The 12,122-nt window shown below is 41.9% G+C and overlaps 1 protein-coding gene across 1 annotated transcript in view; it reads left to right on the plus strand.

Moving 5' to 3' along the window:
• The window catches only part of POLR3E (RNA polymerase III subunit E), a 38,380-nt gene extending 29,827 nt beyond the window's left edge, over positions 1-8,553 (plus strand). Inside the window, exons 19-21 of the mRNA XM_005304723.4 lie at positions 3,571-3,651; positions 4,642-4,767; positions 7,710-8,553. Of these exons, the coding sequence (XP_005304780.1) occupies positions 3,571-3,651; positions 4,642-4,767; positions 7,710-7,766 (264 nt within the window). The 3' untranslated portion in view covers positions 7,767-8,553. The remainder of the gene's footprint in view (positions 1-3,570; positions 3,652-4,641; positions 4,768-7,709) is intronic.
• Positions 8,554-12,122: the final 3,569 nt, after the last annotated feature.

The raw sequence follows: 12,122 nt of genomic DNA on the forward strand, positions 1-12,122 counted from the left end.
CTCATGATTCCATGAAGCAGTCTGAAGTGATCCAAATCCCAGGTCCATTTGCCGTAGCCAGGGCTGTACAAGCTCCCAGTTCTCAGGGCTGCTGTGGAAGGAACAATGGTCTCTGTTATCTCGGGCGCAGGACACACCTGGCAATACAACAAGTGGCTGGGAAAAGTATAGCAGGAGTCCCATGCTGTGCCTGTGCCACATTCCTTTGGTCTCTGGCTATTAAATTTCCTTTCCTTGCAGGCGTTTCTGTGGCTGCTGTAAAGACGGGGAAATGTTTGTATGTTTGAGAGCTAGGACTTCCTGCAGCACTGCATGAAGATAGCTCAGTTAGTGGAGGGAAGAGAGCTACCATTGTAGTGAATGCAGAGAGAGCCTGAGGGCGAAACCAGTTTACAAGCCAGGTAGCAGTCCTGGTCAGTTTGCAGCTAGGGAGAGAACTTGGAGTCCACTGCCTTTAGGGGGAGAGAAAAAGAGAAGGGACAGCTGCTTGAAGGAGGAGGCAGGACAGAGTGAGGGGAGCAGGAAATAATTCAGAAATAGGACTAGAGCAGGGGAATTAAGACTCCGCTAAGGAACAAGGCCTGTTGCAGGGAGGTAGGAATACTATAGTATGGTGGCCATGCATGGTAGGTATACAGTGTAGCAGCTGGGAGTTAAGTAATGGACTTGAAATGCTGCTAGAGAGAGTCCCCAATTAAATGATTTATTCTCCCTTCTGCCCGGTGACTTCTAAATCCTGGCGGCAGCCCTGCCCATCCTGGCTGGTTTTCCACCTGGAGCCTCCTCCTGTGGCTGTTGCAGGGTCTCGCTTTCTTTCATGTGCCATGTGATGTGGCTGCATGTACTGCGAATGCTAATTAGCTGAGGCCGCTGCTGGCGGGGTCACTTCAGGTTGGGTTGGTTTTGAAACTTTATAAATTCCTTCATTATATTATTACTTAAACTTCGTGGGGAAGGAAGGGAACATACTGTTTTTTTAAAACACAACTCTTGAGGAAGCTGGACGGGTGAGAAGGAATTGCCTCTCTGCTGTGGAACATGTAACAGAAGAAGCTTTAAATATAGAACCTGATTCAAAGCCAGACGTTCCGTACTGAAGGGACATGTGGAGGCTTTTTAGGCCCATTCAGCCCAGCAGAGCATGGTGTCTGTTGTCTAACGTTGACTGCAAGTGCATTGGTCGTTAATAAGCCGTGTGCTTTTAGGGTGAGCCTTGTTGCAAATCCCACTGTTTAGATAAAGAGTCGCTGCACTGCTGCAATCAACAGCTTAAATCCTCTCCACCAGGAGCCCCTTCCTCTACCTCTCACAGAGGGGGTTGAGATTAGTTAGGGCATGTTTATACTCGCCAAACACTCCATGTGGACATAGGGCTTTCTTGGGCATGGGCTGCTTCCCTTGGTGAATCCTTTGGAACCTAAGACCTTCTTAGCAGTGCAAGGACCTTTCATTTTATCTCTTGATGCAATAATTACATGTTAATTTTCTGAAACGAAGTTGCTCCAGTGATTAAAAACTAATGAACGGAGGTAATGAAAACAATGCCCTCCAGGAGGAGTGCAGTCGAGCTGCCACATCAGAGGAAATGCATTGCTAAAAACTTGGGTAAAGCCTTTACCTGTTCTCTCCCATAGAAATGAAGGACTGACTCTGACCTGATGCGTTTAGAGTTCAAGTTAGTCTAATGGTTGCTGTGTTTTTGTATTAGAATCCACTGAGATGCCACTTGGCTGCAAACGAAGCCATTAGGCACCTATTGCGGAAGTACATTGCTTGCACATGCTTGGTAACATCTTCAAGCCAAAAGAAATGCTCCGTCGTTAGTGGTGGGATCCAGAGAGAGAGTCTCGGGTAGGCCTGCACTTGAATGCAATTGGCTATTGTTTTCTTTAGCCTAAGCTTCCAGGCAACCTGACAGTCCAGGACAGGCATGGGCAAGAGAAAGGAAGCCTTGAACAAATACTTTTGCTGCATAGTCATATTCAGCACTCACACTTGGAGCGAGCCTCTGTTTGAAGTTCCACAGTCCCATGGATTTTCCTTGTGTCCCTCTCACAGGCCTTGACCATAACTCATTTTCCTGTGAGAATCTGATGTGCCTGCTTTTATCTGGGATATGCATACCATAGGAGGCCAGCCTTTATTAGCCAGCATTCCTTTGAGGAGAGAAATGTTTGAAGTGTCAAGAGATTGTAAAGTTTGTTAAAATGTACATGATGTGTCTCATAATATTGGAGCAATGCAGGGTTCTGAGCTGCTAATCTCACCAGGTAGCTCCTACCAAACACAGTTTTCCTCTTTACGGTAAGATTACAGATTAAGTGTGAATGTAACGACTAGGATTTCTGGCACAGTCATCTAGGGCTCTCATCTAAGCCTGTGAGGGGTGAGAGAAAAGGTATGTTTCGTACCAGCTAACAGTTAAGTGTGACAAGAAATGGAATGGAACAAATGACTGTCCCTGTGCCATAGGTTAGGGGATCTGAATGGGCTTGTTCGCCTCCGATGGTTGATTTTGAAAATTAGGTTGTCTGGCCAGTTGGCAAGCAATGAATTCTTAGTGACCTAAAGGAGGAAGCATCAAGAGTGAGAGCATGCTCTGAGGGAAGATGTTGAGGCTAAAAAAGGGTGTTTTTATTTTTCCATATAAGCATTTGTATGGCATGAGAGTGGTAAGGTGGGGGCTGCTGCATCACTTGTGAGGTGGAGAGCAGCGCAAGGGCACGGCAGCTGAGAAAAAACAAAGGCTTGTTTCCCTGCATGGGTGCTTGAAATGAAAAGTGTTTCATTTTCTGAGTCTGCAATAAGCAAGTGCCTGGCTTCACAAGCAGTTTACTGCTCGCTCTTGCGGGATTGTGTAACCTGCCCACAGGACAGTGATGAAGGATGTTTCAGCAATGCCATGTTTTTCCTTCACCCTGTGTGGGGTAAAGTTTTTCCATGCTTTTGGGGCTGCAGGAGTGACATTTGAATACCTGTCTAATCTAATCTGTCTACTGTATCTATCTATTTATTTTTTATTTATAGATGTGTATTACTGTAGCACCTAGGAGCCCTAACAACTTCTAGAAAGAGTGAAATCCTGCTTCGTGCAATAGCAGAGAACAGCTCAGAGAGACTTTTAGCTTGGAAGCAAATGTGTCTGTCAGTTGCTGCTTATAGGAGAGAACTGAATGTTTTGTTGCCATGAAATATCCTTTAACATTCAAGCACTGGAATCGCCCTTTCAGTGTTTAGCAGTTGCATCCAAAGGGTGAAATCCCCCCGCTGCCCCGGCCTCAGTGGCAGAGAGCTTGCACGAGTCCTGAGTGCCAGTTAATTCCCACTTACACCCTCAAAACGAAGTTTAAGCAGTTCATAGGCATTGTGGGTGGATCCTTAGTGCATGAGTGAATTTCACTAATCGTGAATAAAGGTGCCGATCAAACATGACTTTGGCTTAATTGGGGCAATATAAGGCTGCTGAAGTGTTCCTGGAGCTTCCAACATTCACTCATTCAAGATGATTTGTTTTAACAGCCTGTAACTAAAATTAAAGCAACCACCCTGACTGGTGCAAACTGTTCTTAGTTTCCCCCACAGATTCATGCTGTTTCACCGGATGAACTAAAGGTTTATGCACTTTGGGAAGCTGGTGACATTTACGACCAGGTAAAGGCAAACATGGCTGTTAAGCTAGCCAAGTCATTCCCAGGTTACTGGTTGCTGGGAGCTTGGTGGTATTTGCATTCTTGCTTTTAAAAGTGATACAACAGGCTGCCTCCCCCTCCCCCACGCTCGCCCTTGGAGTCTGTGATTTCCAGTGCCAAGCTACTCCAAGCTGGGAGGCAGTGCTCGGTCCATGATTGCTTCACTGTGGTGTGGGGGAATGGACAGAAGCAATAACATACGCTGCTCACTAATTAAACGCTAGTGTAAATCGCTGTAGACATGAGTAGCACCAGTTCGCTGCTCCATTCAAACCAGGCCTTCGAGCATATTAAACTCTGTTCCTTGCTGTTTAAAAAGTCAGCATTATCCAATAGTTACCCTGTGGCGATACCTGAGAGGTCAGAATTTCCTTATAGCTAGAATGGTAAGTAACTGTGGCACTTGTGGGCATACACTGCCTTTTTAATTGTTACCACTGTAAATTGAGTGTAATGGAAGCAGCAGGTCTGTGCTCACGATATAAAACAGTTTTCACAGGAAAGACCCCCCACAGCAGCAAGCTCTAGATGTTCATTATAGAGAGTCTAGTCAAGTGGAGTGAGCAGAAGGCCAGGAACTCCTGAGTTCTAAACTTAGCTCAAATTCTATCTCCATTAATTCAACTTTCTCTGCCTCAGTTTCGCTGTATGAGGGGGATAATACCTTCCGCACAAGGTGTTGCAGGAATTAATTAGCTAACATTTGTACAATGATTTGAATACAGAAATACACTGTACATGCTAAGTATCATTTTTATGCTTGCTATAGTTCTAGCATGCTAGTATGGGACTGTTTGGAGAGGGATTTCCTAAGGAAGATTCTGAATGTGTTGTGCCAAATGATGTACCTAAAAGCTTGTTTGGAGCTGATGGTGGTTTTCTTGTTTCATGTTTAGAAATGTAATGCAGATAATTTTTCTCTCGTATGTTAAAATAAACTTTTGTTTTAAAGCATCGGCAGGTTTTGCTTAAAATCTTTACCAAAAATTATCGAGTGCGCAGGAACATCATCCAGCATCAGTTGAGCCAAGAATGTGGAGAGGATCTGAATAAACAGGATGTGGATAGAGTGATAAAGGTAATGCATCAGATTTAAAAATCATGTACAAAGCTCTTGTTTAATGGTGATTTTGATATAGTCCGTACCAGAGCTTTTAATATATTGGCTTCACAGAAAGGACCAGATTCTACATGGAGTTACATAAAACGATGGTGTTGCTAGCGTGGTTTCTGTTATCATGTGGATAGGGCCTTATTTTCAATCTATTTGATGTAAAATATACTTGTTACATTCCCCCTTTTTGCCAAAGGGCATTGACTTTTTTGAACCAATCATCATCATATGGTGTTAACCCAACAAATCTTTTTCTGACGTGGGCTTTTATTTAATTAACAATTAAAACAAAGTGCAATAAATGTACTTTCACGATTATTATTAAACGGTATTGCGTTAAACATTAAGGGGGAAATTTTCAACATGACCTAATGTGAGCTTAGACATGGGATTCTCATTAACATTAACGAAAGTTGGGAAGCACAGTCCCCACACACATCAAATTAAAAATACATCCCCTTACGCTCAAGGGGAGTTTAAAGTTACATAGGCAGCAATCAGCAACAACAACAACCCCCCCTTTATCAGTTAAAACATTTTATGAAAGAATGTTTACCAGTTTAACCCTCTTTGAAAGAGCCACCCATTGTTTCAAGATGTTGCAAAACATACAAGGAACGTCTGGCGGGCCATACAGGCATTGATTAACATGTATTAAAGTGGTATGGTGTTGCTAAATAGAAATCCACCAACTCATGTAACTTTTAAATAATTATTGCTAGGAATTGGGTCACTCTGGCCCTAATTTCAGTAAATATGTGCTTAAATGCTTTCCAGAATCCAGGCCTGTATTGTAGATTAATTGTGCATTGGAAAGATTAGGGTTCTGTTTCTTTGATAATATGCAGTCTGGCTTTATTCAGTGTCCCTGGTCTTGATTAGAAGAATCTGGTCTTAATATTTAAGATGAAACTTAAAGCATGTTGAACCTGCTGGTGCAGGCAGATTTTTTAAGAAGATAGGTGTGCCTAAACATTGACTATAACCAGGAGTGCCCAAACAACATATGTGCACATTTTCATGATGCAGCTATTTAACAAGGAGTATATCTGCATAGGAAGTAAATGCCCTTTAAGTCACACAGTTTGTGATCTGTATCACATGCCCAACACTGGGGTGTGTGTATGTGTCAGTCTTCATTTTCCCCTGTATACAGGTGAGTCAAAGCTGTGCATGAAAGAATCAGAAATAAGTCTTGAACGTATGATTAAAATCTTGATCTGCAGAGTAAACTATGGCAACCCTTCTTTTCAGCTTGCTAGTTTCCTTCATTTAAGGTTGAGTATTTGCAGTGTACTAGGCTTCTGTGGTCTGAAAGGTCTAGTAACTTACAACAAAACAAAAACTCCTTTCCCTTAAAGCTGTGCATTTTCAATCATAAGGGGTAAGTCAGCTGTTGTTGAATTTACCTACTGTAGAGTGGTGGAAAATGAAAATTCAACACAATTGATGCTCACTCAAAACAAAACACTCAGTTCATGTAGATGCCTCAGGTATCCTGAAAATATTTGCAGGTGGGTGGTTAATAATAATTTGGTCAAAATATAATCCAGTGGTTTAATAGTTTAGTCTAATAAATTGCTTACTCTGAAAGGGTCTGATTCTGCGCTGTTGCCTTTGGTGATTGCCTGTTCATTCCAACCCTCTCCGGCTTTTCACCTCAGCTTCACTCTTCAGCTGCCCCTCTGACCCTTTTCCCCTCACTACCACTGCCTTTCAAAGACCCCTCTGTCTTCCGTGTGGCTGACATCTCTCTCTCTCTCTCACACTCACTCACTCACTCACTCACTCACTCACTCTCTCTCTCTCTCTCTCTCTCTCTCTCTCTCTCTCTCTCTCTCTCTCTCTCTCTAACATGTTCCCATTATATTGTTCACTCTGCTTCTGCGGTTCTATCCCTTACCCCCACTCTGTGTCTAAGACCATACTGGGTCAGACCAAAGGTCCATCTAGCCCCGTATCCTGACTTCCGATAGTGGCCAATGCCAGGTGCCCCAGAGGGAATGAACAGAACAGGTAATCATCCAGTGATCCATCCCGTTGCCCATTCCCATTCTGGCAAACAGGCTAGGGACACCATCCCTGTCCATCCTGGCTAATAGCCATTGATGGACCTATCCTCCATGAACTTTAGTTCTTTTTTGAACCTGGTTTATAGTCTTGGCCTTCACAACATCCTCTGGCAAGGAGTTCCACGGGTTGACTGTGCATTGTGTGAAAAGTTCATGGAGGATAGGTTCATTAATGGCTATTAGCCAGGATGGTCAGGGATGCAACCCCATGCTCTGGGTGTCCCTAAGCCTCTGATTACCAGATGCTGGGATTGTATGGAAAGGGATGGATCCCTTGCTCATTCCCTCTGAAGCACCTGGCATTGGCCACTGATGGAAGACAGGATACTGGTCTAGATGGACCATTGGTCTGACCCAATATGGCCATTCTTATGTAGGGACTGGCTGCTACTCTGGGTTTGTATAGTACCTAGTACAATGGGACTCTGTTCTTGGTTGGTCTTTAGGGACTATCATAACAATAAATTACAGCTTCAAATGGCCCAGTTCAACAGATGGGCTGCAATCTTGCAACCCTTACTTGTGGAATTAGTCCTATTGCTGGATCCCATCCCATGGTTTAACTAGTCTGCTCTGAACTATGTGAAAAGTTTTGAATTGGTCTAGTACTCCTAGTACCATCATAGTTAAGGTAGGGTTGATGGGCCAAATTCTGCCCTACTGTAAGTGGGTACAATACATGAGGCAATGTTGCCACTATACACTTTTGATTTTTACATTGTCTGCTTCTTGGAATCTATTGTGATTTTGGAGCTTTCTGCCTCTAAGGCTAATCGGTAATACTCTAACGCTAGACTTTTCAGCATTAGTAACTGCTTTTCCCATTCTCCCCAGGACTGCTGTGTAAGCCATGCTGGAATGTGGTACCTTAAAGGGACAGTGCAGTCTTGACAACAGTGGTGTGCTTTTCATTCCATTATCTCCAAGACAGAGGAGGAAAACTGTAGTGGGCATAGACAGAATAAAGCCTTTGCTTCAGGGAGCAAGGGGCAGAATCTGACCTACTTGTGGCCACATGGCCACTGCAGAAAGACGGTTAGTGATGTCAACATTCACGCACTTGTTTGCATGGCCGCCTAAACGCAAAGAGCATCGAGGAAGAAAATGTGGGACCCTATCTGCAATTTGATGAATTTGGGATTCCTAATGTATTTTGCTTCTCATTATTTCATTCTAATAAAATAAAAACACATACTGACACAGACATGATGGAAAATCATGGTCTAATATTTTATTTAGTAATTAATGCCAATAAATGGTAAGTCTTGTTTACAAACATCCAACTTTTATTATATGCCTAGAAGGTCATGCTGTAGTTTGCGTGTTAAAGCACTCCCTCTTCCCACTTAACAAACAGACCTATTAATGCTCATGAAAGTTTTATATGCACCTGGGTTTGTGGGGAAAAATCCGTGTCTTAAACGTACTAATTATACATAACAAAAACAGTCTCATCAATTGTTTACATGACACAAGTTGTTTTCAAAAGTAATTACATATAAAGCAGATGTAATGTATCCTACTTGATTTTTTTTGTTGCATACCTAGATGCAGGTAGAGCAAGGTAAGTAACCTTATGCACCATCTGAAAGGTGTCCAACTGTAGTTATCACACTTGGTGATGTAAAACCTATATTTTATGTAACTTTTTCAAATAAAATTTTATCTTGAAGATCGACTATGGCATCAGCCTGTGACCCCCATGTGTTTGTCTGTGAACAGATAAAAGCAATATAATCTTTTATGGACTAGAGAAAGTTAAGAGAATGACTTAGCTTATCCCTACCCACCCCACTCCCTCAGCTAAGTACTACATATGGTTACAAATCACTTTATTCACTATGGTAGCATCTAGAGGCCCCCCTGAGTAGGAGACCCTGTTGTACAAGGCACTGTTCAAACACAGTAAATAGTATTCTGCCACAAGGATTTTATTATCTAAGATTTAAGTTTAAGAGCAGGTGCAAGAATTGGAAAGGGGACATGGGAACTAACTAATCAATGAGAATGGTGTATTTTTACCATTTCTTGTGTTTAGTCTTCACCCTGCTTGGGCTGAAGATAAGATTTGAGCATGCAGCTGTAGTTTCAGTTTGTCTGGTGAAAACAATTGATAACCATAAGTGAGGTGCTGAGGTAAAGTGAGTTGTTTGGCTGAAATAAGTAAGTTTGTTCAAGCAGTTAAACCAAATAGGATTAATTTGGTTAGTTAGCTAAATAATTTACTGCATTTACATAGCATCTCCATCTTCCTATGGACAATATCTTACTGCCCTAATTTTTGAATAACTAAAACTCAACATAAACCTCTTGTGAGTAAACTAGAAAGTATCTAGATGCTGTTTTATGTCCATCAAGAGCAAACTAGCTTCAAAGTGATTATTGCCTCTGAAGTTGCATGTATTTTTCTGAATGCTTATAAGGTGATTGCTTGTTTGAGCACAATCAGTATAGCTACAATGACAATTCTATCTATTCCTGTAAGTGTATCCATAAAGTTTTGTCAAATGTAGCAGCATTCATGAATAGATTAGTATTTATATATGTTGTACCTTTTCCAACATATTCCCACTTCAGAATTAAGCTGTAACAAAATATTTTCAAGCATCAGTTACCCAAAAAACAGTCATCTTTGCCTTCCCACGCTGTTGTCTCAACTTTGAATTTGAGTCATGGTGAACTTGTCTTCATCTGTACTGTTAGCACCCTGTATGTTTTGTGGTGCTGTATAGAACAGGCAACTATTTGAAAGTTAGATGCATACTTTTGAGGAACTGGTAGGTTGAGTGACTTCCCCTTTTAACAAAAACAAACAAACAAACAAAAAAAACCCAACCGCTTATCCAGTGACAGCAGATGCTTTGGTGGTGCAATAGTTCTGTACCACTGATAATTTTGTTGTATATATGAAAGGAGGTTGTTATAGCCATATCTGATAACTGGCTTAGAAAAGGGAGGACTGCAGACAGCAAATGCCTGGTGTATACCAAGCTCTTCATTAAACCGTGAGCCATTTGATTGCTCCTAGTAGTTACCCAGCTGTTGATTGATAGACATGATTGACAAATCAGATACTGAAGTTACTAAGCATGTACAGTACAAAATGAGGCTGAAGGGGCAGGAATGCTGGTCATGGCCTTTTTCCTCCTTCCCAACCTGCCTAACCCTTCTTATTCAGTACTGAAGTTACTTCCATCACCCAGTTGTTAAATTTTCAAACAAGCTCCTTTGTGCTTTTGTCAATGTTGCCTCTCAGTTGGGAGGAGCTTCCCTGTATGTCTGCAAAACTGTTATCCTCTTTCAAAACCCTCCCTTCTGTGATGCCTACAGACAGCATCATGGCTGGCTACTGCTGCCACAACATATACTGACCATTAGTGCCCCATTGTTTCCTTATACTCTGTCTACACTACATCCAGGATCAATGCTCTGAAATTGCTCCACCAGCAGTAGATTTAGCAGGTCTAGTGAAGACCCACCCAATCGACAGCAGATCACTCTCCAGTCGACCCCTGTACTCTATCCCTGACGAGAAGCATAAGGTAAGGTAAGGTGACACAGTAACTTGATCCAAGGTACATAGATGCCAGCAATGTTATTCACATAGCTGGAGTTGCGTAGCATAGGTTGACTTACTGCAGTAGTGTAGACATAGCCTAAAACCTCTTTGAGCTAGGCTTTTCTTTGTTCCATTTATACATGCACAGCCTAGTCGAGGCCTGCTCTGAGTAGGGTTCCTAGTCCCAGGCACTACAGTAACACAAATGAGTGGTGAACCACTTGTGGCAGCAGGTTCCCATCTGCTTCTAGAGTCCTCCAGCCTGAAAGTGCGGAACAAGGTGTCAACATTGCTGCCTGCAATAGATGCCCTTGCTACATAATGAGCAGAGGAAACAGACCGCCATCCCCAAGGGTACAGGGAAGCCAAGCAACATGCAAGTTAAAGGGAGCTGATATCAGAGGAACAGGTACAGGGAAGCAGCTCTCTCACCTAGAGGGAACTGGAATGTGGGAGAGGAAAAGGAGAGATTAGTCTACCCCCCCTCTCAAGTCTTTAATTTAGTTCCCTAATTAGTTTTTTCATCTAAGCAAGGGCAGTATAGGCCAGCAAGTCTGTGAAATCCCTGCTGGGAGTGGGAGGTGAATCTATATATAAATGAAGATGCCATGCACACTTACTTTAAGAACTTCTTCTTTGCATTAGTGGTAGTTTCACACATTTGAACAAAATTAGCAGCACATACCCAGTAACTTTAGCTGTGGGGATTTTTGCCTTTTGGAAAAGTATTTATAATTTTTTTTAAATAGGTGTTTATTTCAGTAAACAACTGTTTACAGTGTAAGTGTCTAACCTGTAAAACTCAATACCGTCTTACTGAAGGACAAGTATAAAATAACTGAAGACTAACTTACATTGTACACGAGGCAGACAAGAATTTATAATAGCAGCAGCAACTTAATGACAGCTGTAAAGTTTCTTAACATCATGTGCCAACAGTTTGATTTACCTACGCAACTCAAGTAGACAGATGTTTATCCATAGCAAACATTGACTTGAACACTCGACACTTTAAAGAGTTAAGCGCATTGCTACTCTTGTAAAATTATCAGATCACCTTTTAGTGCTGGTTATCTGGCTTCCATTCCTTCTTGGTTTCTCAGCCTTTACCATTCTCCTGCCTTTCCTCCTCCCATTTGATGTAGTGGTCATCCATATTCTTCATTTTCATTAGCTGAAGTTGGTCCTGCAATCTTTATTTTATTGGGAAGGAGGGATGGAAAGAGAGGAAGGAGCAAGGAGGGTTTAATTACACCTTGGCCTCATCTCTTACATGTTGTAATCTGGTTCTTAAAGAGGTGTTTTGGGGTGGTTTTTGTTTTTACTGCTGATACTAAATAGGTCTACACATACTTGAGCTAAAATGGTGTAAAGTGATGAACACCATCATCTGATAAACTTACTTGTCCGGTCTCCTTTAAAACACTTGGAGTAGGAGGCTTTATAGACTAAAGAAAGCCATTCCTCCACAACAAAGCTACCACAAATTGTAACATTCCATCTTATCACATGACAAAAATGCACTTTTAGGAGTACCACTAAAGAACAGTAGATCAGTGACAATATACATAGTTCACAGTATCTTGCCTTAAGAGTGCCCTAAACATTGAACTCTCTCAAATATTCATACCTTTACACCTAATCCATTTTTAATATAAAGACATTTATGCTAAGGGGAAAGAGTTTAG

This window comes from Chrysemys picta, chromosome 10, assembly GCF_011386835.1.
Source record: "Chrysemys picta bellii isolate R12L10 chromosome 10, ASM1138683v2, whole genome shotgun sequence".
Taxonomy (NCBI): domain Eukaryota; kingdom Metazoa; phylum Chordata; order Testudines; family Emydidae; genus Chrysemys; species Chrysemys picta.